A 25080-nucleotide genomic window follows, 5' to 3' on the forward strand; every position below is an offset into this window, starting at 1 on the left:
TGTTGTGCCGCACCTGTGTATTTTTCTACATTCTCATGACGACAAGGGGGTCTGGGGACAGTGAATGTACGTACTGAGAGCAGCCTCGATCAGGTAGTTCATTCGAGGGGGAAAAAAGAACGTAGTTGTTGTCCTTTGCAGGTTGTTGTTCGTCATGAACAATTTGTAATTACATGTCTGATAGATACAAGAGTTAGTAGTGTCGTTGGATCTGCATCCTTGTCGTCCTAGCCCGGCCAGCTCCGATCTGACGCAGGAGAGAGGGAAGAGGAGGACCAGGGTAGAGGGTACCAGGCCCGGCTAGCTCCGATGATCTGACGCAGCACTAGCAGGAGTGGAAGCACACCTGATTGAGTCTATTACCGTGGAAGCATTTTTTAGGGCGGATGGAGTATACCAGATGGGTCTAGCATGTTCTGAACTGAACGAATATACTTGATTGATTGCTCCAGCACGCGTGTCCCGACCATCTGACGGATTTGCTAAAAAGAAAGCAGAGACAAATTAAATAAACAAAAGATGGTCAGTCAGATCCCAAATGGGTCCTGGCATGCCTGAACGTACTACAGTAAGAGCACAGCAGAAGCAGAGAAGCTGCACATCATCTGCTACTGCGGATATTCAACGACGTACTAGTATATTCGGGCGGCTAAAGAAAGCAAGGAGGAATCAGCACTCCACAGTCCACACATGGGAACCACCTCTGGCTCTATTCTATCATGAGAATATACTCCTTCGGTCCTAAATTATTAGTCATTTTGGCTATTCTAGATATATAATTTTTACTATGTATTTGAAGAATGTTGAGTACTCTATCATGCTTGTGATGAGTGAATTGTCAACCGTGCGGTGTGATCGTATGCTTAGTCTTTGGATTGCAGGTACACGGGCGTCGAGTGTCGACGGAGAGTTGCCGTGGAGGAGCTCAGGCCGGGCGGCAGCTGTGGCGTCCACTCCTGGATAGAGGCAACAAGCGACGACGGAAGGCGGGTTTCTTGGTTTGCGCCACAAAACCAATGAGGCGGACGGCGGTTGAAGACGCCAAGTCGTGGAGGCACGGGAGTCGGTCTCGGGACTGACGGAGGCGACGGGCGTCGACGGCGTCTAGGGCCTCGCTGCGGGCGAGGAGGTGACGGGCGGCGTCTAGGGCCGTCAGAAGGCCGAGGCGGGAATGGGGTCTAGGGCCACGGTGTGGAGGCGGGAATCTTCCCGTGCGAGGAGTTTTGGCGGTTTTCTCAAAACCGGCCACCTACCCGGGTTTCGCGGACCCCTCAAAACCATGAACCGGATCTTCATCGACGTGGCGGCATCGCGGAGAAGACTTCGAGTTGAAGAAAGAAACTCCGCCGTCGGATGAAATCTTGTATCCTTTTCCGGTTTTGCCCCTACGGGCGTTTTAGTTTTAATTTCAGAGTGGAGGTCATTTCTGGGATGTGACCGGTCTGACCGGTCTGTGAGACCGTTCTGACCGGTCTCCCCGGGAGTCGATAAATATGTCTCACCTGCCCCCTTGGATAGGTGAGCCTCGAAGCTGTAACATCCCGTATTTTTACGGAATGTTAAATTCTCCAAAAATGTGAAATTTCAAAAACTTTTTGTGTGATTGTGTCATTAGCTAGAATAATATAAGGTTGCCTTCTAATTCTCTCTAAATTCCTAGAAAATAAAAGCTTTTTAATATAAGGATCATATTGTTAGAGTGATTTATTTGGATTTTATCTGGAGCTATCGAATCTACCTTGTTTAAAATTGTTTGTTGGAATTTATACAAATTGTTTTTAAGCTTGATTGAAAATGTGTGGATTTCAAGTTTGAATTGAGCCATTCAAACTTTGAAATCAAATGCTAATACCTAACTCTAACCACTAACCCTAACTGGACCTAAACCCAACTAACATCTAACCCAACCCATCTAACAAGACCTAACCAAACCCACCGGCCTGCTAACCCCTAGCCCAGCAAGACAACCCGGCCAGCCCGTTACCGCCGGCCCAACCCGAAGCCACGCACCCCAGCCCAGCACCACACACCGCCTCACCCCGCTCTGTGCCACTGCCGCCCTGGCCCCACCGGTCAGCGGCTCACCCTGTTCCCCTTTCTCCTCCGCCTCGCCTCCCGCCGCGCGGACGCCACCGTGGCCTCAACCACCCGCGCGTGTGCCTCCGCTCCGCGCCAAGGAGGGGCAATGGCCTCGCCCGCCACGCCAGCATACACCGCGATGCCCGCCGCGAAGCGCGCTGCCCTGTCCCCCTTGCCTTGCGCGCCAAGCCCGCCGCAGAAGCCTTGGATGGCCGCCACGTCGCCCCACGCCGAGCCGTCCCATCCGTGCCATTCTCCTCGGCGTCCGGGCCCGCCCAGAAGCCTCCAACCCTCGCCGCGCTCCCATAAAACGCCCTCGCCGCAGCCTCCTAACCCTAGCCCTCGGGGAATTTCTCCCCCTTTCCGCCGCCGCCAAGAGAGCAAGGGAGGGGAGAAGCAGAGGAAGGAAGGAAGGAAGGAAAAGCCGACGCCCGCCGGAGCTTCGTCAAGCCGGCGCCCCGATCGTCTACACCGCCGTTGCTGCTTTGCGTCGCCTCGCCACGGCCTTGAATCGATGCTACGCTGCCCCCGTCTTCCCCGATCCACCCGGTAGGCCACAGTCCTCCCGAGCACCCTCCTGCTGCCCGGCTGCCATGCGTGCCGATCAGACCTCCCTAGACCATCCCAGGACCCCGTTCCCTTGCGTGTGCCCTGCAGGAGCCCCTTCACCGTCCGGAACCGGGCCGCCGCTGGCGTGCCGTGGCCTCGCCACGCCTCGCCGCGGACGCGCCGCACCTGGAACGGCACACACGCTGCGTTCCGCGCGCACGGACCCAGCACCAGCCCTTGGCCAAGCCCTGCACGACGGCTGCGCACTCAGGCACCACGTCGCCGCCTCTGCGAACACGCACGCCTCGTGAGCACGCACACGCACACCGGCCACAGCCTTGCCCTTAGCCTCGCCCATCGTCGTGTTGTGCCACTACGGCAAGTCGCCGAGCACCGCGCGCACGTCCAGCCGCTGGTTTGCACCTGCACACTCGCACGCACCACGGCAAGCCCCAACCAAAGGCCGAGCCTTCATGCCTGGCTGCTCACGCGTGCCTCACCACGGGCACGAAACCATAGCTACCGCCGCCATGGCACATCGCACGCACACATGCACACTCGTGCTGGTCGCAAGGCCAAGATTTTGGCCTTGCCAAACCATGCCGATGCCCACGCGCGCACACCACGTCGCACGTTGTCGTCGCCACGACATCGCATTCTCCACGCACCTGACCCTGCCGAGCTCAGCGCGAACCGCTTCGCCCTCGTCTCGCCGGAGCAGACCCGCCTCGCCGCCTTGCCTTGTCTGGCCGAACGCCGCCGCAGCTTCCTGCGCACATGCGTGGCCGTAACCCATGTTGAGCTTTTGTCTCGCCGCTGTGTCGCGACCTGGCTTCCCAGGTGCTCACGCGAGTGCATGCCTTGAACCCGACCTCGCCACCGCCTGGAGATCTGCCCGGCCCCGTCTCGACGCAGAGGAAGCACACGCACACCCGCGGCCTTGCCATGCTTGCTCAGTCCAGCTAACCGCCCTTGCCCTACCCGAGCCGGAGGAGAACCAAGCAGCGTCGCTGCCGCAGGAGGACCCTCGCCGCCGTCATGGTCCGGCATGCTAGAGAAAGAGGAGGAGGTCTGCCCTCGGGACCAGAGCGTCAGCGGGAGAAGAAGAGAGAAAAGAAGGAGGAGAAAAAGGAAAGAAGAAGAAGAGAGAAGAGATGGGCCGCCAATGCCCCGAAGGCCCAGTCTACTAGTCGAGCCGAGCCGGCCTGCCGATCCGAGCCAACCCACGAAGCCAGCCCGCAAACCGAGCCGAGCCGTTATTGGGCCTTTGAGCCGGCCCGCTATCCTTTTGAGCCCAGTACCGCTTCGGCTTTTCTTTTTCCTTTAACCCAGCTGACCCGCGGGCCCCACATGTTAGTGTCTCCTGTGAGACAGGCCGGTGGGACCCACTGACCGCGGACCCCGCTGACCTGGCCGTGGACCCGTTGACCGTTGACTTAGTCAATGTTGACCAAGTCAACGATGACGTCATGATGACGTCAGCAGAGCCTGACCCCGTGCTGACGTCATGCTGACATTAGCAGGACACGTGGCACTCTCTGGTGCTGCCACGTGTCACGCCGTGTGTTTTTCTTTTACGAAAATCCTTTTACTAATTCCAGAAATTATTTTAAGCTTCAGAAAATCATAATTAATTAACCGGAGCTTCGAAAATTATGAAACCAGTTTCATAATTTTTCTAAAATCATGATCTACCCGTTAGAGTAGGTTTTGGTGTGATTTATATCTTATTTGGATACTTTTGTGCACTTTTGCACTTTGGCCCCTTTAGTAATTCATAATTATGAATAGGTCCTTAGCGAGGAGGAGCTGATCGACGCCCTGGACGCGCAGAGGACCCAGGAGGACGTACCAAACAACGAGAAGACTCTGAAGACCTAGGACGACTATGAGAAGTCTCAGGTTCACGCCCATCTATGATTTGATTACCTATTAGGCATTGCTTGCTAGAACTGCTATCGCTTTATTACTGTTATGAGATGAACCTACATAGCCAATTGTGTGCTCTTATTCCTTGAACTCCTAATATAAACCATGTTTGAATGGTTGATATGCTTGCATGTGTATGTGTGGGATTTCGTCGTGATATGATAGTCTTGGCGTGAGTGGAGATCCACCATATCAGGAGTTGGTGATTAGGGCTTTTAGCAGGGGGTGAGCAAGTTGACTTTGCTGGGGGTGTGTGTTGGGCACACCCTGCGAGCACCTGTGGCAGGTGCATGTTGGTGTCGTTGGACACGGTTGGACTTTTGAGGTGTTTGGTGGGCCTTACCTGTAATGGGTGCCAGTCGCGGACCGCTGTGGTGGATACGCATGAGGACGGAGATGCTCGCCCCGGCATATAAGGAACCGGTTGGTGTAACTATGAATAGTGGGACTTTGTGAGCGTGCACACCACTTATCCATTATGCGGGTGGATCCGGTCCGAGGCTAGTAAGCGTGGTGCCAAGCCTATAGGCGGATGTAGTATCAGTGCAGGGGAAGCAGGTGTGGACCTGACGTTCCCCGATTCGCGGGATTCATGGGAATCCTATTCTAGATGGCTTCACAGTCCCGGGGCGACCTCTTGCGAGAGGACGCGCCCAAACCCGGGAAAGCAGGATGGTGCCATGGCTGCTAGTTCTTGTTCTCAGTAGACCGGTGCCTCGGAGTCAGTTGGAGTTGTCTGCTGACTGGCGACGGGGCGAGTGGGTACAGGTGTACAACCCCTGCAGGGTGAAAACTATACGTATAGCCGCGTACTCGGTCATGTACATTCCTACTCTTCTGTTACTACCATTAGTTAGTGTGACTTGATACTTTTCTACCTCCCTCTAGTCTACTTTCCTACTTGGATAGCAGCTGAGGTGCGAGGAGAGGGAGTTCTCGCACCGACTTGGTTATCAGGGACTTGGGTGAGTCTCGGAGGTGTGAGTTGATCAGGAGTCCGGGATGCCGGAATGGAGTCCGAGATGCCGGAATGGCCCGCGTCAGGTGACTTGGCAGATGCTATACTTTGTTGATGCTACGCATAGGAAACCCTAGCCTTATCCGTTGACTATTTTTTATATCATAATGCATCCACTTAAAGCTTGCATATGGATGGTGACGTGAACCTATCCCGTCCTTGGGGATAGTTTGGTAGATGCAGGATTCGACTCGAAGATCGATGACGACTTTGAAGGAAGGACTAAGGACGACTCGTGCTTCGCTCAAGTTTGCATGTGGATGAAAGAAGACGCCAAGATGAAGGATGCCCCAGAAGTCTAGCTACCGCTTCCGTTTTCTGGTTGTTCCCTTTTAGCCCAATGGGCTTGTACCAGGTGATTTCGTACTACAATCCGCTGGATTATGTAATAATTAAACCTTTGTTGTGTTTTATCATGAAGTATGACTGTGATATGTAATTGAAATGAGTTTTGTATGTGATAGCTACTGATCCAGGGACTATCACGACGATACAGGGAGTCGGGTTGTCCGTTCGACAACCCGGTTCGTTTCAGAAGCCACGAGTTATTTTCTGTTTTCCCCTTGCTCCTCCCTCTGTTCTAGGGTTAGGCCAAGGTCTCCATGGTACAAGTGATCTAGATTATAGCTAGGTCCACAAATTTGAGAGGGTGGATGAATGGGGTGGAGGTCTAGCTCTTGTATAGGTGAGGTCCTCTGTAAATCACGATGAATTTGAATGAAATCGAGGTCCCCTTTGAGCAGCTCTTGTGTATTTCCATTCATCTCTTGTTCATGGCTTGATTTCCTCTCTTTTGGTGGTTTTTGAGATCAAAGCTTTCTCTTGGACGGTTTGGGGACTCCGTGATTTGTTTCTTGACCATCTAGCCTACGGCTAAACTCTCAAGATTCACGAGTCCCTCGGATTAAGGTTTTTCATGTTCTTGAGAAAACTCCAATCCTCTTTGATCTTTCCTCGAATTCTCTAGTTCCTCTAATATTTTGGGAAAGATCTCTTGGGGATATGTTTACGGGGTAGATGTGAAGGTATCCCTCGAGTTTCATCGAATTTAGACTTCATTTGATCGAGATTCAACATTTGAAGCTTTGATTGCAGGCTTTCTGGGAGCGACCGATCTGACCGGTCGAAGAAACCGGTCTGACCGGTCTGGGATTTTTTTTCTAGCCCGACCGGTCTGACCAGTCTGAGTAGGTGGTCTGACCGGTCTGTGTCTGCCAGGTCTGTTGTTTTTCTCGTTTGCTTCCGAGTTTTCGCTCCCTCGTTCTAGGGTTTGTTTGTGTTGGTTTAGCTCTTCCATAGCTATTCCAAACTTCACCTAGGACTCTTGAGGGCTTGTGTTGATTTTGGGATATAGGCCGACGGATCGATTTCGGAAGAAATATTGATCGGCTCACATTCACCCCCCTGGTCGCCGGTTTCGGTCCCTCAATTGGTATCAGAGCTTGGTTGAGGTTTTCAGTACCTTAACCAGTTCGAAAACCACTTGGCGACCATGGCGAGTCTTGGGAAGATCCCGGTGTTTTTCGACGAGGACTATGCCTACTGGAAGGTTCGCATGAGAGCCTTCTTGCAGAGCATGGGAGCCGAGGTCTGGGATATTACCAGGAACTAGGCTTACGAGGTGCTTGTCGTTCGGACCACATCTCTTCAGGTGTCCGAGCACGAGGCTAACGCCAAGGCTGTCAATGCCTTGTTCGCTGGCGTTTCTCATGCGGAGTTCTCACACGTCCAGGGTTTCCAGGAAGCCCACAAAGTTCGGACGTGTCTTGAGAACTACCACGAGAGCACACCTCAGGTGAAGGCCAGACTGTTCGAGACTCACCGGCGTGAATACGAGAACTTCACACAGGGGCCGGGTGAGAGCATTGGCGATATGTTCAGTCGGTTTCAATCGATTGTGAACAAAGTCAATGCGAACAGATCTGTTGATACCCTTGAATACACAGAGCATGAGAAGGCCCTCAAGCTGCTCTACGCACTTGACCGCTCTGTGTGGGATCTCAAGGTGAACACGATCATTGGGTCTGCTGGCTATGAGACTCTGATCGTGAACGAGATTTTCAGCAAGCTCAAGGCCACTGAGGTGGATAACAAGACACGAGCCAAGCTCAATGGTGCCCCTCCTTCCAAGAGCATCGCTCTTGTGACTGGCCCAAGTGGATCGAGCTCTAACGCTAACTCTGCTCTTGGCTTTTCTCTTGCCTCTTTGTCTTCTGTTACAGATGAGCAGCTGGAGATGCTGAGCGACGACGACTTGTGCCTTCTCATCAGCAAGTTCTAGCGCGTCTACCACAACAGGTAGAGGAAGAAGAACCCCGGGTGCTACAACTGCGGCGACTTGAACCACTTCATCGCCGATTGCCCCAAGAAGTCCGGCGGTGGCCAGAACAACCACTTCGACTACTACCGCCACCGCGACCGCGACGAGGGAGGCTCCAACAAAGAGCGTCGGCACCATAAGCACCGCAGTCGTGACCGGGGTGGACGCTTCGACAAGGAGTCACTCAAGAAGCGCTTCCAGTACAAGGCCAAGAAGTGGGAGAAGGCCTTTCTGGCGCAGCTCAGCGACCTCGACAAGAGCTCCGACACCGACCGCTCTTCTTCACCGACCTCCGACGACGACGACAAGAAGAAGAAGAAGCGGGACAAGGAAGCCACCGGCTTCATCGGCCTGTGCTTGGCGGCCGGTCGGCGCAAGGGTTTCTGCACCATGGCGGGTGAAGCCGATGGTGCTCGTGCGTCTTCAGGTGGACATGCTACACCGACGCACACCGACTCTTTTCCTGGATCCGAGAGTGATTCAGAGGTAAACTCCACGATCGACCTGCTGGATACAGAGGTTAGGGAGTTGTACGTCGCTCTCGACAACCAGAAAAGGCTGCTTAAGGAAGCAGCTAGAGAGTGTAGAAAGCTTAGGGCTGAGCTGGCTTGTGCTAGGGAGAAATCTAGTGAGGATGAGTGCGCTGGCTACATATCTCACATGAATGATCTTGTTGCTCTCTGTGCCAAGTATGATGAGAACGTCGCGAACTTAGATGTTGCTAAGACTTCGCTTGCTGACGTGTCTCATGAGCTCGCTAAGGCCAAACATGAACTAGAACTAGTTAAGGACGCTCCTATTGTTAACGATGTGCTTGAATGTGATGAGTAATAATATAATGAGCTTGGCAGCGACATGATGTTGCCCCATTCGCTTAGCTTTATCTCTTGATTTAGTCATTACTTATTCAATCGGGTGGCCAAAAAAAAAAAAGCTTCTACTTGCGTCTAGTCAAGGCAAGATTTGTTATCGAGAGAGATCAGAGAGAGAATAGGCAAGATGGATCTAGACGGTATTTCGTGGCTTCGTGCCCTTTTTCTGCTGCCAATGATAATGTATATGGACGTGTCCTGATCAAGTGATTCGTTTTGTTTCGTCTTCCCATTTGTTTGTGTGCTGGTCTTACGCTCTCCCTGCTGTGATAGGATGCACGGCGTACCTGCTTTCACGAGTACCACGAGTCCCCCACAAATAATTTTAATATATAGGGAAAAATTCGGTTTACACCCTCCAACTATTGTAAAAGTTTGATTTTCAACCTTCTACTATGAAACCGGACAACATAGGTCATCCATCTGTCAAAATCTGGCAAATTTGGCCCCTAGGGTGGTTTTGAAGGTGGTTTTTCATTTTGTGAGAATTGAAAATATTCAATTTTACACTAAAAAAATTTATAAGTAATTCATTTTAAGTAAAAAAATTATGAAATTGGTATCAAAAATTTTCTAAAAATATAACCTATCTATTGTCACATGAGTTGTGAGCTAATTTAATTTTTTATGTTCATAATATTTAGTTGCTTGCAGTTATGCCTATTATTTTTAATAACTAAGATTCAAATGGAGCAATAATAGATAGGTTATATTTTTAGAAAAATTTTGGTACTAGTTTCATATTTTTTTGATTTAAAGTGAATTAGTTTTGATTTTTAGATCTAATTAGATTTATTTATTTTTTTTTTGAAAATGCAAAACCGCCTTCAAAACCACCCCAAGAGCCAAATTTGCCCGGTTTTGACAATTGAATGGCATATATTGTCCGATTTTGTAGTTGAAGGTTCAGACTCAGACTTTTGCGATAGTTCGAGGGTAAAAATCGAACTTTTCCCTAATATATATGCCTCCGACTCAAAAATGGCCGGCAAGAGGATTCGCACATTCATCACAGTTGACATTGTAGTAATATATAACTTTTAAGATACTTGCTGATGATCTGATGAAAAAACAAGTCATTTTAGGTATTATATAACAGATTAATAATTAGTAGTCAAAATAACCTTGGTTGTCCCTATTTCTCAGGCCTATGCAGCAATAATTGATTGTTGCATGCACTCCACATGCACATTCTAATAAATTGTAAACTGACTTGTTTTAATTTTAGCAAATTTTAGATCCTGGAATGATTTTTTTTTAAGACGGAGGGAGTAGGCGTAAGTGTGCGATATGTGAACGTTTATGTCGGTACTATTTCAGAAAGAGATTCATAGTATGCTTAATATTGCCCGTCTTATATTAAGGGAGAGAGGGAGACAAGGATTACATATTTACATATAAAAAACATTAGACGCACAAAATATTTGTTTGTATTCGGATAGTCAAATTATCAAACAATTTGACTCGCGCAACCGCAAGCTATTATTGTACTAGGCGGACAAGAACATCATCCATCTCCATCAATAATTGGAGTTGACACTCCTATATATCATCCAATCATCCAAAAGAACCGGGGAAAGTTACGGCATCCATGGATATATAGAAAACCTGAGGCCGGTAGACTTTGTTGCTACGTCATCCTCCAATGCTCTGTCGACAGGCGACACACCTCTCGCCATCGATCAATCTCGTCTGGAATCTTGGCCACTTTATTGTACAGATGGCGAGAAAAAAACTTAAAAGTGCATGCTGGCCTGCGTCGATCGATGGATGTCTTCTGCATTAGGATTGGAGAGCGTGAAGGCCAGAGCTTTGGCGGTGCTCATCAGGCAGCCTACACCACAGTTCGACCCATCGCGGATTTACCCCTAGATAGAGGTGCTGGGCTCCTCTGTGTGTCATAGTGTGGGTGTGTGCGTGGGTGAACCCCCGGCGCGTTCTTAAATTTCTCGGCAGTCTACTGTGTTTGAGCATGCGATCCACATAGGTGGCTAACTGAATTCTTACATGATCTCCGGTGCTCTTTGATATCTAAGCAAAAAAAAACACTGCGTGATGTGATGCGTGAGACGTGAGGCATGAGCTGTTCACCTGCTGTTCCACTCAGGGCTTATTTGGCAGAGCTCTAACTCCTCTAAAAACAGCTCCAACTCTAGCTCAATTCTTTCTATTTCTTTCTCTTTTTTCTATTTCTTCCTTCCTTTCCTCTTCTTTTTTTTAAATTACACAGTACAACATAGACACTCACAACGCACGCACACTCACACTCTATGAATACACGTACGCAAACCCTACCCCTATGAGCATCTTTTAAGACTGAGCCGGCAAATCCTCGAGATTGACGAAATCACCACAGACGCCTCGCTGTCGACGGGAACGTCGCCTACCACTGAATGCGCAATGCCGTTATCCGTTCATCTTAACCACCCCGCCTCCCGCTCGGCCCCTACCCCACCGGCCGCCGCTCGGCCGCTTGCGCCGCCGGCCCCCGCCTCCTGCGCCGCCTCCGCAGTACCCTCCCGCCGCCAGCCCCGCCTGCCTCTCCCGCGCCTTGAGCTCACAACCGCTAGCCATGCCCACCTCGACCTCCCGCACCTCCCTCCATCTCGCCGCCGACGGCTCCGGCCCTCACTCCACCCCCGCGAGCAACGCGAGCTCGAGGTGAGCACCGCTTCCACTCCGGCCTGCTCGCACCCCTAGCTCTCGCGCTCGCCGCTGACCCCGCCGCTTGGCCTCTAGCGACCAGTGCCACCGGCCGCTCGGCCTCCCGTGCGAGCGAGCAAGCGAAGAGGCTGCAGGGGGCAAAGAGGGTAGGCGAGGCAGAGGAGCCCGCGGAACCACGTTTTTTGGCTCCTCCTCCATCGCCGGGCTCCAGAGAGCGGGTTTTGAGGGGCTTCTCCGATAGAGCTGCTTCCCCTCACATCGTTGGCAGAGCTCCGCGTGAAGCCGGAGCCGGAGCCCGTTTTGGAGCTCTGCCAAAGAGGGCCTTAGGCCCTCCACAATGTTGGTCTAGAGTGATGCTTCAAATGAAGAGAGAAAAATTAGCATCACTTCCAACACTGTGACATGCGATACCTGCACTAGAAAATTTGGGAGCGGTGAAAGTTCTTGCGCCAGTGCCAACTCCCTAAAGAATTGTTGTTGTGTACTGGCTTTGTCTTCCAACTGCTTGGCTGAGCAGGAGGCATGGCACTTTTGTAATGATTATAAGCTAGCGAGTGAAGCCTGCACATTGCAGCAGTTGAGAATCGAAGCTAACTTTTTACTGTGGGACCTGATTTTTTCTCGAGCTTCCATCCACACTGCGGAAGTCCTTAATCGCCATCGTCCAGCACGTGAGCGGCCGGTACGGTTGCGTCGCGCGGCGCCGACGGCCAGACGACACCAGGGCCACCACGCGCACGACACACACATGAGTTCGATGGGTCCACCCGCAGTGACCGTGTGGGCCAAGCGAGCGGCGGCTAGATCCAGCAGGGGACAGGCTTGGCCGTGTCGCCGATGCCATCGTCGTCTCGCCTCTAGCTTGGTCTCATGCAGAAGCAGAATGCTTGTATATATGTACGTACTGGTCACCAGCACACACGTACTCCGTACAGTGTATTTCTGCTTCGTACGTGCACTTGTGATCTACACGTATACGTACACTTGTGATCTCGATTCTTATTATGACATGGCAATTAATTTTGGTGAGCCACATGGTACAATGCATGTGCATACTGGGAGGGAGTATACACGAACGTACTTCTAATAATTATTTTGGATTCGTCACGCACAAATAAATACTACACACAATCACACATGCAAGACCAGAGTTGAGCAATCATGTAAGTGAACATGCATGGACTCACTCTCTCTCTCTCTACATGGAGGGATTTGCATAGGCCGGGTCACAGCAGGAGCTAGCTGCATCATGGTACCTGATGATACTGTGGATATCCGTTCCTCTGCGGCGCCCAAGATCTGAAGCCGCTCGTGCGGCTGCATCATGGAAAGTGACACACAGTATCCAACCTTTTGTTACTATTATAATATAATAAAGAAAAATATTTGGAAATGTCTGCCCCACGCCCGGGCTATGTGGCTAATTAAGCCCCGGCCCTCTCCCTTTGCATATAAATAAATAAATAAACCTAACACCTTGTCGCCACACTCAGAGCAAGGCTAATAATACAACCAGCTGTTGGCTGTAAGGATTCTTATAGCTACCCAATTACTCTCTTTTCGTATGGATCACTATCCACTCCAGAAGACCTTCACCAGCTAACTTTGCTTCATCTACGATAAACTTCAGCCGCGAGCGATATCCTCCTTGTTTCCGCAAAAGGGGAACCAACGTGACACAGTCGGTGGCTAGTACCACCCGAGTGGCGCACCAGTCAAGTGCCAACTTCAGCCCCTCCGCACACGCCAGGGCTTCAACCTTCTCAGCATCTCCTGCTCTATTAATGTACTTACACGCTGTTAGCTGGATGGCCATCTTATCATCATGTATATCACTATCCCAACTCCTCCTTCCCCGGTGCTGGCATCATAGGCACCATCGGCATTGATCTTGACCCATTCCACATCCGGCTTCTGCCATTTGGATGGCTCCTTGTGTTTGCTCCCTTGCTTCCCTGCAACTAAAGAGTCAGACACAGGTCTTTTAACTTTTGCGTCGAACGTGCTTGCCTTCTGCTGAATGTCATAAAGCTCTGCCCAATATTTCACAAGAAACCTGGCTGATCCCTCAATGGAGAGTTTCTCTATATCAGATTATTCCTTACTTGCCATGTTCTCCAAAGCAGCAGCAGTACCCTTGCCGCTCCATCCACATCCATCCCATCTATCATCGTTAACAAATTTTCCGGTGAAATTTGCCAGTATTGTTGTTCATCCGGCAACACCCACACTTGCCGCATTGCTTCACGCAGAGCTTGAGCATGATCACATCTGACAAGAGCATGTGCTGTCGATTCATCCTCGCCTCCACAAATCTCACATCTGCCTGTACTGACGATATTTCTCTTCCTCTTGCTTTCCTGAGTAGCCAGCCCATTATTAATTACTTTCCACCCAAAGATCAGGACTTTATGAGGAACCGGAATACTCCAATAACGTTTCCAGATCGGTCTGCAACTTTGACTCGTAGATGATGATGTCCAATTTCCTGTTGAATTCCACAGCTCCTCCATGGCAAGCCTATAAGCACTTTTAACCGAAAACACTCCAGTTTTCTCATAATGCCAAGCAATAAAATCAGCCACAGGGGATCGAGGCAGTCATATACCCAAAATATGATCAACATCATATGGACTAAAATATTCATTAAACATCCACTTTCCATGCCATCCTATCTCGGTCAATAAGCTGTGAAATCCATTTCAGTCTGCAAGGTCATCTCTTGCCCAATGGTCGTAGCGAAAACCCTCATGGTATCCATGGGTCACGCCATATCCTGATCTGCTCGCCAGACCCAATTCTCCAAATTACCCCTTTCTTGACCAATTCCAACCCATGAACAATTCCTTTCCATGTTAGGGACTGGTTAGTCGGGAAGGCTGTGTCTAGCAACTGGCCATTCGGAAAGTACTTTGCTTTTAACACCCGAGCACAAAGGCTTGTAGGACGATCGATGAGGCGTCAGGCCTGCCGAGCCAAAAGGGCCTGGTTAAAAACCTTTAAATCCCGAAAACCGAGTCCCCCCAAGACCTTTGGGCCTGGTAAACTTGTCCCAAGCAATCCAATGAGTTTTCCTCATGCCACCCAATTCACCCCACCAAAACCTCCTTATGTGCCTCATAAGATCTGCCTGCACTATTCCTGGTAGCATGAACAGACTCATTATGTAAACCGGTATAGCTTGGGCTACCGATTTTATTAGAACCTCTTTTCCTGCAGATGATAGACATCTCTCATTCCACGCGCTGCATCTCTTAGCCAACCTCTCCTGAATTGGGCTAAAACTGTCTGCTTTCAGTCTGCCTTCAGGTGTTGGCAATGGCAAACCCAGATATTTTGCTTCAAAAGTATCTCTATATATGCTCAGCTCGTTTTTCACTGCATTCATATTTGCATCACCTTGGTTCTTGTTAAACAGGACAGAACATTTATCAAAATTTATCAGTTGTCCAGTTGCCTTGCAATATCTTGATAGTACCTCTTTCACAGCTCGGGACTGCTCTTCATCGGCTCTGAAGAAAAGAAGGTTGTCATCAGCAAACGGCAAATGGGAGACAACCAGTGCATTGTGGCATACTTTAAGTCCTTGTATTGCTCCTGCCCTGTTACCTTGCTGCAAAAGTTTTGATTGTTAAACATCTTGTAACTAAATATAGACATGTAACTGAACCAAATATGGAAGAGTCATGACCGGCTAAGGATTATAGATTGTCTAGGACTCTTGTTACTAAATTTAGTCTTTCCTAATTTTATCTCTAGCCGGTCATATCTCCTTCATATATATCTGTAACCGCACCATGTTGTGCATGTATCTGATTAACAAGTAGCCACCGTGACCTCTGAGTTTAGAGGCCGGTGTTCCACCCAAGGCTTCAAGTGCGCCTCTGATTTTACATGGTATCAGAGCATAGGCGATTCAAGAGTCAAGATCTCCATGGCGTCATCAAGCTCGACGACCAATCCTCTTCTCGGCATTCAAGTCACCGAGAAGCTCACCCACCAGAACCATGCGATGTGGTCGGCGCAGGTTCTCGCAACCTTACGAGGCGCGAGGCTGGAGCGTTATGTCAACGGCAAAGCCGTTGCTCCCTCTGAAGAAGTGAACGAGAAGACAGCCGATGGCAAGGTTGTCACGGTCGTCAATCCAGCCTACGAGGAGTGGTTTGCCGTGGATCAGCAAGTCCTCGGCTTTCTCCTCGGTTCCCTATCTAGGGACATCTTGGCACAAGTCGCCATCTCAAGGACCGCCGCTGAAGCATGGAAGGCGATCAGCGACATGTTCGCATCACACACGCGTGCCCGTACTACCAACGTACGTCTCGCCCTCGCCACGACGAAGAAGGAGAACATGACTGTAGCCCAGTACTACGGCAAGATGAAGGGGCTCGCAGACGAGATGGCTGCAGCAGGAAAGCCCCTTGACGATGAAGAATTGGTGATGTATATCTGCAATGGTCTAGATCCAGAGTTTAATCCTTTAGTCTCTGCTCTTATAACTAGGGTTGAACCTGTCACCCCCACTGAATTGTACTCACAATTACTAAGCTTTGAGACTAGATTAGAACTGCAGCTTGGCACAGGATCTTCATCAGCCAATTCGGCAGGAAGAGGAGGTGGCCGTGGCGGGAACCAGCAGTCGCGTGGTTCTGGCCGCGGTGCTCGTGGGCGTCCAAATTATGGTCGGGGCGCTGGCGGCCGTGGGTCTGGTGGGCGCGGACAGCAGCAACAGCCGCGCTACAACCAGCAAAACCAGCCGCGCAGAAGCTTTCCCACAGGTCCTACTGCAACCCACAACAACAATGGGCGCCCCATCTGCCAAGTCTGCTTCAAGACAGGACATACGGCGCTTGAATGCTGGCATCGCTTTAATGAGAACTACGTTCCAGAGGAACGACACATTGCTGCTGCTATGAGTCTCTACTCCATGGATCAAAACTGGTACATGGACACTGGTGCTACAGACAATATAACCAGTAATCTTGAGAAGCTCGCCGTTCGTGACAAGTACAACGGAGGCGACCAAATTCACACCGCAAGCGGTGCAGGTATGGAAATTAAACATATTGGTCATTCAATAGATCATACCCCAACTCGTAATTTACATCTAAATAATGTTCTCCACGTTCCAGAAGCTGCTAAAAATCTTGTTTCTGTTCATCGTCTTACTAAAGATACTTCAACTTTCCTTGAATTTCATCCTGATTATTTTTTTATCAAGGATCAGGTCACGAAGAACACCATACTTAGAGGGTCGTGCCGCAGGGGCCTATATCCTCTTCCTCCTTCATCCACAATAAAGCAAGCTTTTGGAGTCATCAAGCCATCCTTTGAAAGGTGGCACAGTCGTTTGGGCCATGCTTCTGCCCCCATTGTTTCTAAAATTATTAGTATGAACAATCTTCCGTGTTTAGGTGAATCAAATAAAGAGTCTGTGTGTGATGCTTGTCAAAAGGCAAAAAGTCATCAGCTTCCTTATCCAAAATCGCATAGCGTTTCTAGCCAACCTTTACAGCTTATCTTTTCTGATGTTTGGGGACCCTCGCCCTTTTGTGTTGGAAGAAACAGATTCTATGTTAGTTTTATTGATGACTATAGCAAATTTGTGTGGCTTTATCCCCTTAAGCACAAATCTGAAGTTTTCCAGAAATTCCATGAGTTTCAAAATCTTGTTGAAAGACTCTTTAATCGAAAGATAATATCAATACAGACTGATTGGGGAGGCGAATATCAAAAATTGCATTCCTTTTTTGATCACATTGGCATATCCCATCTTGTTTCATGCCCTCATGCTCATCAGCAAAACGGGGCCGCCGAACGAAAGCATCGGCATATTGTTGAAGTTGGACTAGCTTTATTAGCTCATGCATCCATGCCTCTTAAGTTTTGGGAAGATGCTTTTATAGCCGCCACTTATTTGATTAATCGCACTCCCAGTCGAGTCATCAATTTTGAAACCCCTCTTGAGCGATTGTTTCAACAAAAACCAGATTATTCTTCTCTCAGAATTTTTGGCTGCGCTTACTGGCCGAATCTTCGTCCCTATAATGCCCACAAATTTCAATTCCGATCCACAAGATGTGTTTTCCTCGGCTATAGTCCTTTGCACAAAGGATTTAAGTGCTTAGATCCTCCTACAGGGCGAGTTTATATCTCTCGGGATGTCACGTTTGACGAAATATTTTTCCGTTTGCCCAACTTCATCCAAATGCAGGAGCACGTCTTCGTCATGAGATCTCTCTCCTTCCTTCTGATCTTAGGCCACCAACATCTGATCAAGGGGTAGAACTATCGAATGATCATATGTTTAATTCTAACAACTCATGTGATGAAGTGTGTGCAGAAAATAGGGTGGATGCAGCAAATTCTGAAGAGCCTCGCGGGGTGAATCCAGCAAATGGCGTTGGCACTGGAGCCGATGCCAATTCGGTTCCAGGACCGATCCTATCGCCATCTAGATCAAGCGGCATTGGCGCTGGTCCGCTCCAACCAGAGGCCGCCACGATGTCGACAGGAGAGGAGGAAGCCGGCGATGATTTGTCTACTCCAACCGGCACAAATCCCTGGGCGGAATCTCCTGCGCCGCATTCACCTGCCCCTGAATCATCTGCTCCAATTAGTTCTGAACCTGCTGGTATGGCTCCTGCTGAGGAAATTACAATGCGTCCAAGAACACGACTACAGTCGGGGATACGAAAGCCGAAGGTATATACTGATGGCACAATTAAATACAGTTGCTTTACCTCATTAGGAGAACCACAAAATTTAAATGAAGCTTTTGGAAATAAACATTGGAAAGAAGCTATGGATTTAGAGTACTCTGCCTTGATGAAAAATAAGACATGGCATTTAGTACCTCCAAGAAAAGGAATTAATATCATTGATTCAAAGTGGGTCTATAAGATAAAAAGAAAAGCTGATGGAAGTCTTGACAGATACAAAGCTCGTTTAGTTGCAAAAGGTTTTAAGCAAAGATATGGTATAGATTATGAGGATACTTTTAGTCCTGTAGGAAAAGCAACAACAATCAGAGTCATTTTATCTATGGCTGTGTCAAGAGGATGGAGTCTTCGTCAGTTAGATGTACAAAATGCCTTCTTACATGGAGTTTTGGAAGAAGAGGTATACATGAGACAGCCATCAGGATATGAGGATAAATCTTTGCCTAATTATGTTTGCAAACTTGATAAAGCTTTGTATGGTCTTAAGCAAGCGCCAAGAGCGTGGTACTCTAGATTAAGTATGAAACTACAGAGTTTAGATTTTAAGCCATCACGAGCGGATACATCTTTATTCTTCTATAACAAGGGAAATATCAGCATGTTTGTTCTTATTTATGTTGATGATATTATTGTGGCAAGCTCAGTACCTAGTGAAACTACAGCTTTACTCAGTGATCTTAATAAGGAGTTTGCTTTGAAAGATTTGGGTGATCTACATTATTTCCTTGGAATAGAAGTGAACAAAGCCTCTGATGGTATAGTTTTGTCTCAAGAAAAATATGCTTCAGATATTTTAAAGAGTTGGCATGAGTGATTGTAAACCAGTAAATACACCGATGTCAACCTCAGAAAAACTTTCAGTTCATGAAGGAGGTTTGCTTGGTCCTAGTGATGCGACACAATACAGAAGCATGGTTGGTGCTTTACAATATTTGACATTGACAAGACCAGATATTTCTTTTGCAGTCAACAAGGTATGCCAATATTTACATGCTCCGACTACAGTTCATTGGTCAGCAGTTAAAAGGATTTTACGGTATATTAAACACACTATGAAGCTCGGCCTAAAAATTGGGAAGATGTCATCTCTATTGGTTAGTGGCTTCAGTGATGCAGATTGGGCTGGATGTATTGATGATAGGCGCTCTACAGGAGGTTTTGCAATTTTCTTAGGTTCAAATCTGGTTTCCTGGAATGCAAGCAAGCAGGCGACTGTATCAAGATCAAGTACAGAAGCAGAATATAAAGCGTTGCCAATGCAACTGCAGAAATTATGTGGATTCAAATCTTGTTGTTGGAAATTGGAATTCCAGCACCAAGAAAAGCAAAGCTATGGTGTGATAATATGGGAGCTAAATATCTCTCTGCAAATCCAGTTTTTCATGCAAGAACAAAGCATATTGAAGTGGACTATCACTTTGTTCGTGAAAGAGTTTCAAAAGGATTACTTGATATTGAATATGTGTCGACAAGGGACCAAGTGGATGATGGATTTACAAAACCATTAGGTGCGCGACAATTGGAGATTTTCAAGGGCAATCTTAATCTAGAGAAGATTTAGATTGAGGGGGAGTGTTAAACATCTTGTAACTAAATATAGACATGTAACCGAACCAAATATGGAAGAGTCATGACCGGCTAAGGGTTATAGATTGTCTAGGACTCTTGTTACTAAATTTAGTCTTTCCTAATTTTATCTCTAGCCGGTCATATCTCCTTCATATATATCTGTAACCGCACCATGTTGTGCATGTATCTGATTAACAAGTAGCCACCGTGACCTCTGAGTTTAGAGGCCGGTGTTCCACCCAAGGCTTCAAGTGTGCCTCTGATTTTACATTGATAAACCATCAGCCACAAACAGGAATAAGTATGGTGACAGTGAATCCCCTTGGCGCAAACCACGCGTGGGTTGGATGGTGTTTAGCAAAACACCATTGAAGCGAACTCTGTAACGGATAGTGGTCACACATTCCATGACTCACGGCATTATTGTCCTCATAATCTGTTGATGTGGAACTATATTTAGTCTGCTGACTGTGCCTTATAATACTTGCTCTCATGACTCAGGACGCACGGCATTATTGTCCATCTACGTCCGCTAACAAGCACACCCTCCGTTACATAATATAAATGCACTTCTAGAATTTAAATTTTATTCTAATATAAATGTACATTTAAATATGAGACAATCAAACTCTAATTATTTTTCTACTTTCTCTCTTCTCAAAGTGCAATGATTACATTTTATTAGAGGTATATGTGTAATTTCTCAATAATATTGATCTTTTCACCTTAAATCTAAAAGTAAATTAATTTATTTTGAACGGAGGGAGTACTCGTCGCGGAAGCTAGGCAAATCCATTTCATGTATCCATGTGTTCAAATTCAACTACAGCTGTAGTAGCTCCCGCGTATATTCAGGCGGCTGAAGAAAGCAATAAGGACAAATGAGCACTCCACACATGCAAACCAAGATGGATTGGTCATCTTTCTCTAATCAATCCTGAGAATATAAGTAATATATTTCTCCACTTCAAATCATAGTTTATTTTGACAAATCTAAATACATAACTTTTATTATGCATCTATATAAACATAACAAAAATTATGTATTTAAATTTGCCAAAATGATCTACAATTTGAAACGGAGGAAGTAGACCACCGCATAAAACTGCATCATGCCTCGTACCATGCGAAAAATAACAGACCATCTCCTTCCAATCTTCATTGTTGGACCACAATTCATTAAGTTAAAATGTGTTGTTTTTTTTTTAACTTCACCGTCACACCGTGTCAATTTTGGTGCGATGCTCTCCGGTGCCTGCTCTCCGGCTAAGAAGCTCCTCCATCATTCATTTGGGCTGGAGCCCACTGTGGCCCATCGTGGACCAATCTGTTTTCCAGGCCTTGGCCCGGCCCAACAGTGAAGGGCTCCCACACAGAAAAACTGGGGAGGAAGATACTAGAGAAGGTTCAGAGCATAAAAATGATATTGGTCAGTTAAGGCAAGTTTATAGAATCAAAATGATTATCTCATAAACATCGAATTAAGATAACCAAGAGTAGCCAAAGCACCAAATCGGTCAGACAAGTTCAGAGTTCAGACATGCTATCCTCCCCATGAACTTTTCTGATATAAAGTGGTGTGTAGTAGGCTTAATGGAGATCAATCTCAGCCTTCTATCCAGAATCCAATAATTCTTGTGATAGTTGCTACTGAGCAAATTAAATACCTCTGATTACCTCTAACAAGAAACAATAGTCTAAAAGTCTACCATGTGCAGATTGCACAACTATGAACTACACGGAATTTCTGTGTTTCAAACGGGCGTAAAATGTCACACATTCAGAAACAAAGGGACACATCATTTGCAGAAAAAGGCAGAGCACATTATGAATTCAATTTTTTTTTGCTCCCATCTTTACGCACCAATACAAGTGTATATATGAATTGTTCCTCTGTTCTATGACTACGTCCAGTATATGCATGGAGGGTAATTCTAGCAGCACTATTCACCAAATAATCGACATACCAGCCATCAAAATCTTTTATTCCCGATGGTCTTGCAAAAAAGAATGCAAATTTACAGTGTTGCAATTTGCATCTGCAGGAGCATTTTGTGTTAACGAGCTACCAAGGTCTAGACAAAGCTCCAACAGTGCCAAATTGGCAATGCCACTGAATCGAGTCGAATCGATGGTTCGGTCAGATCACACGAATCACTTGGTGTGGAAGAGCTCCTCCATGTCCTCGAGGCTCCGGCCCCTGGTCTCCGGCAAGCACGCGTAGACGAACACGAACGAGGCCGCGGCGATGGCGGCGTAGAGGTAGAACGCGCCGGCCATGGTGATGGCCTGGTAGAGCGAGATGAAGGTCATGGTAACCACGCCGCTCATGATCCGGTTCATGGCGGTGCCGAGCCCGGCGCCCTGCCCCCGCAGCCGGAGCGGCAGGATCTCGGAGCTGTACACCCAGGCCAACGGCCCGAGCCCGACGGAGAAGGCCACCACGAACGCCACCACGGCGGCGACGCTCACCGCGGCCACCGCGGCGTCGTCCTTGGCGCCGGTGAACGCGGCGAACAGGGAGCCCAGGACGAGCAGGGCCGCCGTCATGCCGCCCGTGCTCGCGAGGAGGAGCGGGCGGCGGCCGACGCGGTCGACGAGCACCATGGCGACGAGGATGGACCCCGCCTTGGCGGCGCCGAAGAGGACGTTGAGGCTCAGGAGCAGGGTGTTGGAGGTGACCCCGGCCATGGCCAGCACGCGCGGGCCGTACAGCACCACCGAGTCGACGCCCGACGCCTGCTGGAAGAACTGCAGCGTGAGCACGATGGCCAGCACGCGGCGGACGCCGGCCTTGGTGGCCACCTCCTTCCACGCGCCGCCTCCGCCGCTGGTGACGACGGCCTCGATCTCCAGCAGCCGTTGCTCGGCCTCGGCGGGCGTGTCCGACGTCCTGTCGAGCACGGCCTTGGCCTCGGCGACCCTGCCCTTCATGCCGAGCCACCGCGGCGACTCCGGCATGGTGAGCACGCCGGCCGCCAGGAACACCGTGGGCACCGCCGCCGCCGCGAACATCACCCGCCACGAGAGGTGCACGGGCAGCCCCGAGAAGGCGAGGTTGGAAACGTAGCTCAGCATCACCCCGGTGTTGATAAAGATCTTCAAGAACCGATGAAGAAATCAACATTATTATCACCACAAAAAAACAATCAATCAAATCGCCCTCAAATCGAATCCTAGCTAGCTAATTGCACAAATAATTTAATCTGTTCAATTTAATTAGCAGCCACCTCAGGAAGCGAGGTGAGGAGGCCGCGGGACGACGCGGGCGCGATCTCGGCGGCGTAGACGGGCGCGATGACGAGCGCGTACCCGGAGCCGACGCCGGCGACGAAGCGGCCCGCCATGAGCGCGGCGTAGCCTCCCGCGAGCGCCATGATGAGCGGGCCGGCGAGGAAGAAGACGTTGGCGAGCACGATGGTGAGGCGGCGGCCGAGGCGGTCGGAGGTCCACCCCGCCAGCAGCGCGCCGGCGAGCGAGTAGATGCTGATGACGCCCGAGAGCACCTCCACCTGCGCGTCGCTGATGCCCAGGTCCTCCGCCATGAAGATCTGCGCGCCGCTCATCACCGCCACGTCTGCCGCCCGCGCAATTTTCAGCTCACGAAGGGGATGCAAAGATACATATATGGAGAGATGGTGATACTAGTCCAGGCGGCGATGCGTACTGTAGCCCATGAGGACGGAGGTCATGGAGGCGAGCACGGCGCAGAAGAAGGGGTACTTGTTGCGCTTCGGCGGCGGCGGCGGCGTCGCCGGCGGGGAGGCGGCATCGGGCTTGCCGAGCAGGGGCGCCTCGGCGTCCGGCCGGCGCGCCATGGCTTCTGGCTCGAGCTGCAGCGTGTCTTGGGTTCTTGGCAAGGATAACGTAACGGACTGGTCCACTTTAACTGCTTAAATATCTAGCAGGGTGAGATGGGCTGGATCGCAGCCGATGACGTGGCGGAGCAGGGGCCACGCGGCAGCCGGCAAGTGGCGTGATGACAGCTGGCATAACATATCAATTTCTTTCTTTCACTGCTCCTTGGCGCCAAATTTCTCTTTTTTTTTCCTTTTTGTTGTTGGAACTGGCGCTCGATTCAAGCTCCGTTGTTTTAAAATTTTAATTAGCACCGTGATTAATGCTCCCATATGATGTTCCTTCTTATTCAAACGGCTTGCCGTTTAGACCTGCCAAGCCTCCACTCGGCGTTTGGGCCATTGCAAACTCCTTTATTCTTCTACTTAATACAATGATGTGCAACTTTTCTGCGTATTTGAGAAAAAAAAATAATGCTCCTGTCATCTTTCTTACCTCCGGCAAGTGCAGCCAGGTTAGGGTGAAAACTGCAGGGAATTTGAAGTGAGCCTTTGGTTAAAGTTGTGAAGCATGGTCATGGGATTTTGGGGACATATCTATTTGAATTCGAGTTCTCAACTTGGCATGGTGTTTTGTTTCTAGGGTACATGATCCGTGTTATCCCCGAAAAGTCTATGGTTTTGTTTCTGCTGTGGGGTGAATACAATTTATCACTTTATGCGCCTATTGATTATTGCTTTTCCTCATACTTCGTCAGTATTTGCAGCTTGTGGTGGTGCAAGTGTGTTAATGATGGTGACTGTGCTTGTGCTGTTCCTATGTGTATATAGTTTCTTGTTTGTTTGTTTTGTTTTCAAATGCGGTCGCAGTCAAGTACTTCAATTTTAATTTCTTACCTATACTACTCGAGATACAATAATCTTCATGCACGTTGCAAAGTCCAAACCTACTAAGATCTAAACCCCAAGATAGCATGGCTCGTCGCTGGTCATGCGTGGATGAATAGTTGACGTTGATGTTAGAGTGGCCTGTACATGTGCTTAGCTTGTCATCAACAGCAGAACACGTGCAAACATGCGTATTGTATTTGTCAGTTGACAAATAGCTCTTGTAGCAGCGTTTACTCAAGAAAAAAAAACGATCGGTTCAAAAAAAAAAAGACGATGAAAATTGAGTCCTAGTTGGACCAGTTAGCTTAGGATCCAATTAAGTTAGTGAGGAGCAGTGGGTTACATTTGACAAGATCGACACGGTTTTATACGAGCTAGATTTTTTGAAACTACAGCAGCCTATGATGACTAACCGTGGACACTGATGTGGAAGTACATTTTAGAAAATGATGAAGATTAATCTTTTGAGAAATGGAAATAATCTTTTAAGAAAATGGAGAGATAATCTCTTTGCACACTGAGCGTCCAATTAAAATGAATAACGTTACCATGATACGGCCGTACACTCTGTTCGCTGTAATCAACCAACAGTATTTTTCTCTCATATCAAATTAGCACCAGCCACCAGCCAGCAGTACTTTTCTCTCACAACAAATCAGCACCAGCCACCAGC

At 48.7% G+C, this 25080-nt stretch overlaps 1 protein-coding gene and 1 non-coding gene across 2 annotated transcripts; one reads left to right on the forward strand and one right to left on the reverse strand.

The window, feature by feature from the left end:
* Nucleotides 1–15845: 15845 nt before the first annotated feature.
* Nucleotides 15846–15984, forward strand: LOC120701656. Its single transcript, XR_005686219.1, has one exon. It is a non-coding gene; the product is annotated as a small nucleolar RNA Z247 (small nucleolar RNA).
* A 5560-nt stretch (nt 15985–21544) lies between these two features.
* Nucleotides 21545–23582, reverse strand: LOC120699611 (polyol transporter 5-like). The gene is made up of 3 exons (XM_039983616.1): nt 23387–23582; nt 22950–23296; nt 21545–22818 (listed from the first exon to the last, which is right to left on the reverse strand). The coding sequence occupies exons 1-3, from the start codon at nt 23535–23537 to the stop codon at nt 21874–21876; spliced, it is 1443 nt and encodes a 480-aa protein (XP_039839550.1). The 5' UTR covers nt 23538–23582; the 3' UTR covers nt 21545–21873.
* Nucleotides 23583–25080: the final 1498 nt, after the last annotated feature.

This window comes from Panicum virgatum, chromosome 3K, assembly GCF_016808335.1.
Source record: "Panicum virgatum strain AP13 chromosome 3K, P.virgatum_v5, whole genome shotgun sequence".
Classification (NCBI taxonomy): domain Eukaryota; kingdom Viridiplantae; phylum Streptophyta; class Magnoliopsida; order Poales; family Poaceae; genus Panicum; species Panicum virgatum.

Excerpts from the sequence above, each read along its gene's own strand:
- LOC120699611 (XM_039983616.1), bottom strand. The coding sequence starts at position 23,537 with ATGGCGCGCCGGCCGGACGCCGAGGCGCCCCTGCTCGGCAAGCCCGAT. Across the intron at positions 23,297-23,386 it reads CTCCGTCCTCATGGGCTACA|ACGTGGCGGTGATGAGCGGC; the intron begins GTACGCATCGCC and ends CGCGGGCGGCAG. Across the intron at positions 22,819-22,949 it reads TCCTCACCTCGCTTCCTGAG|ATCTTTATCAACACCGGGGT; the intron begins GTGGCTGCTAAT and ends CGGTTCTTGAAG.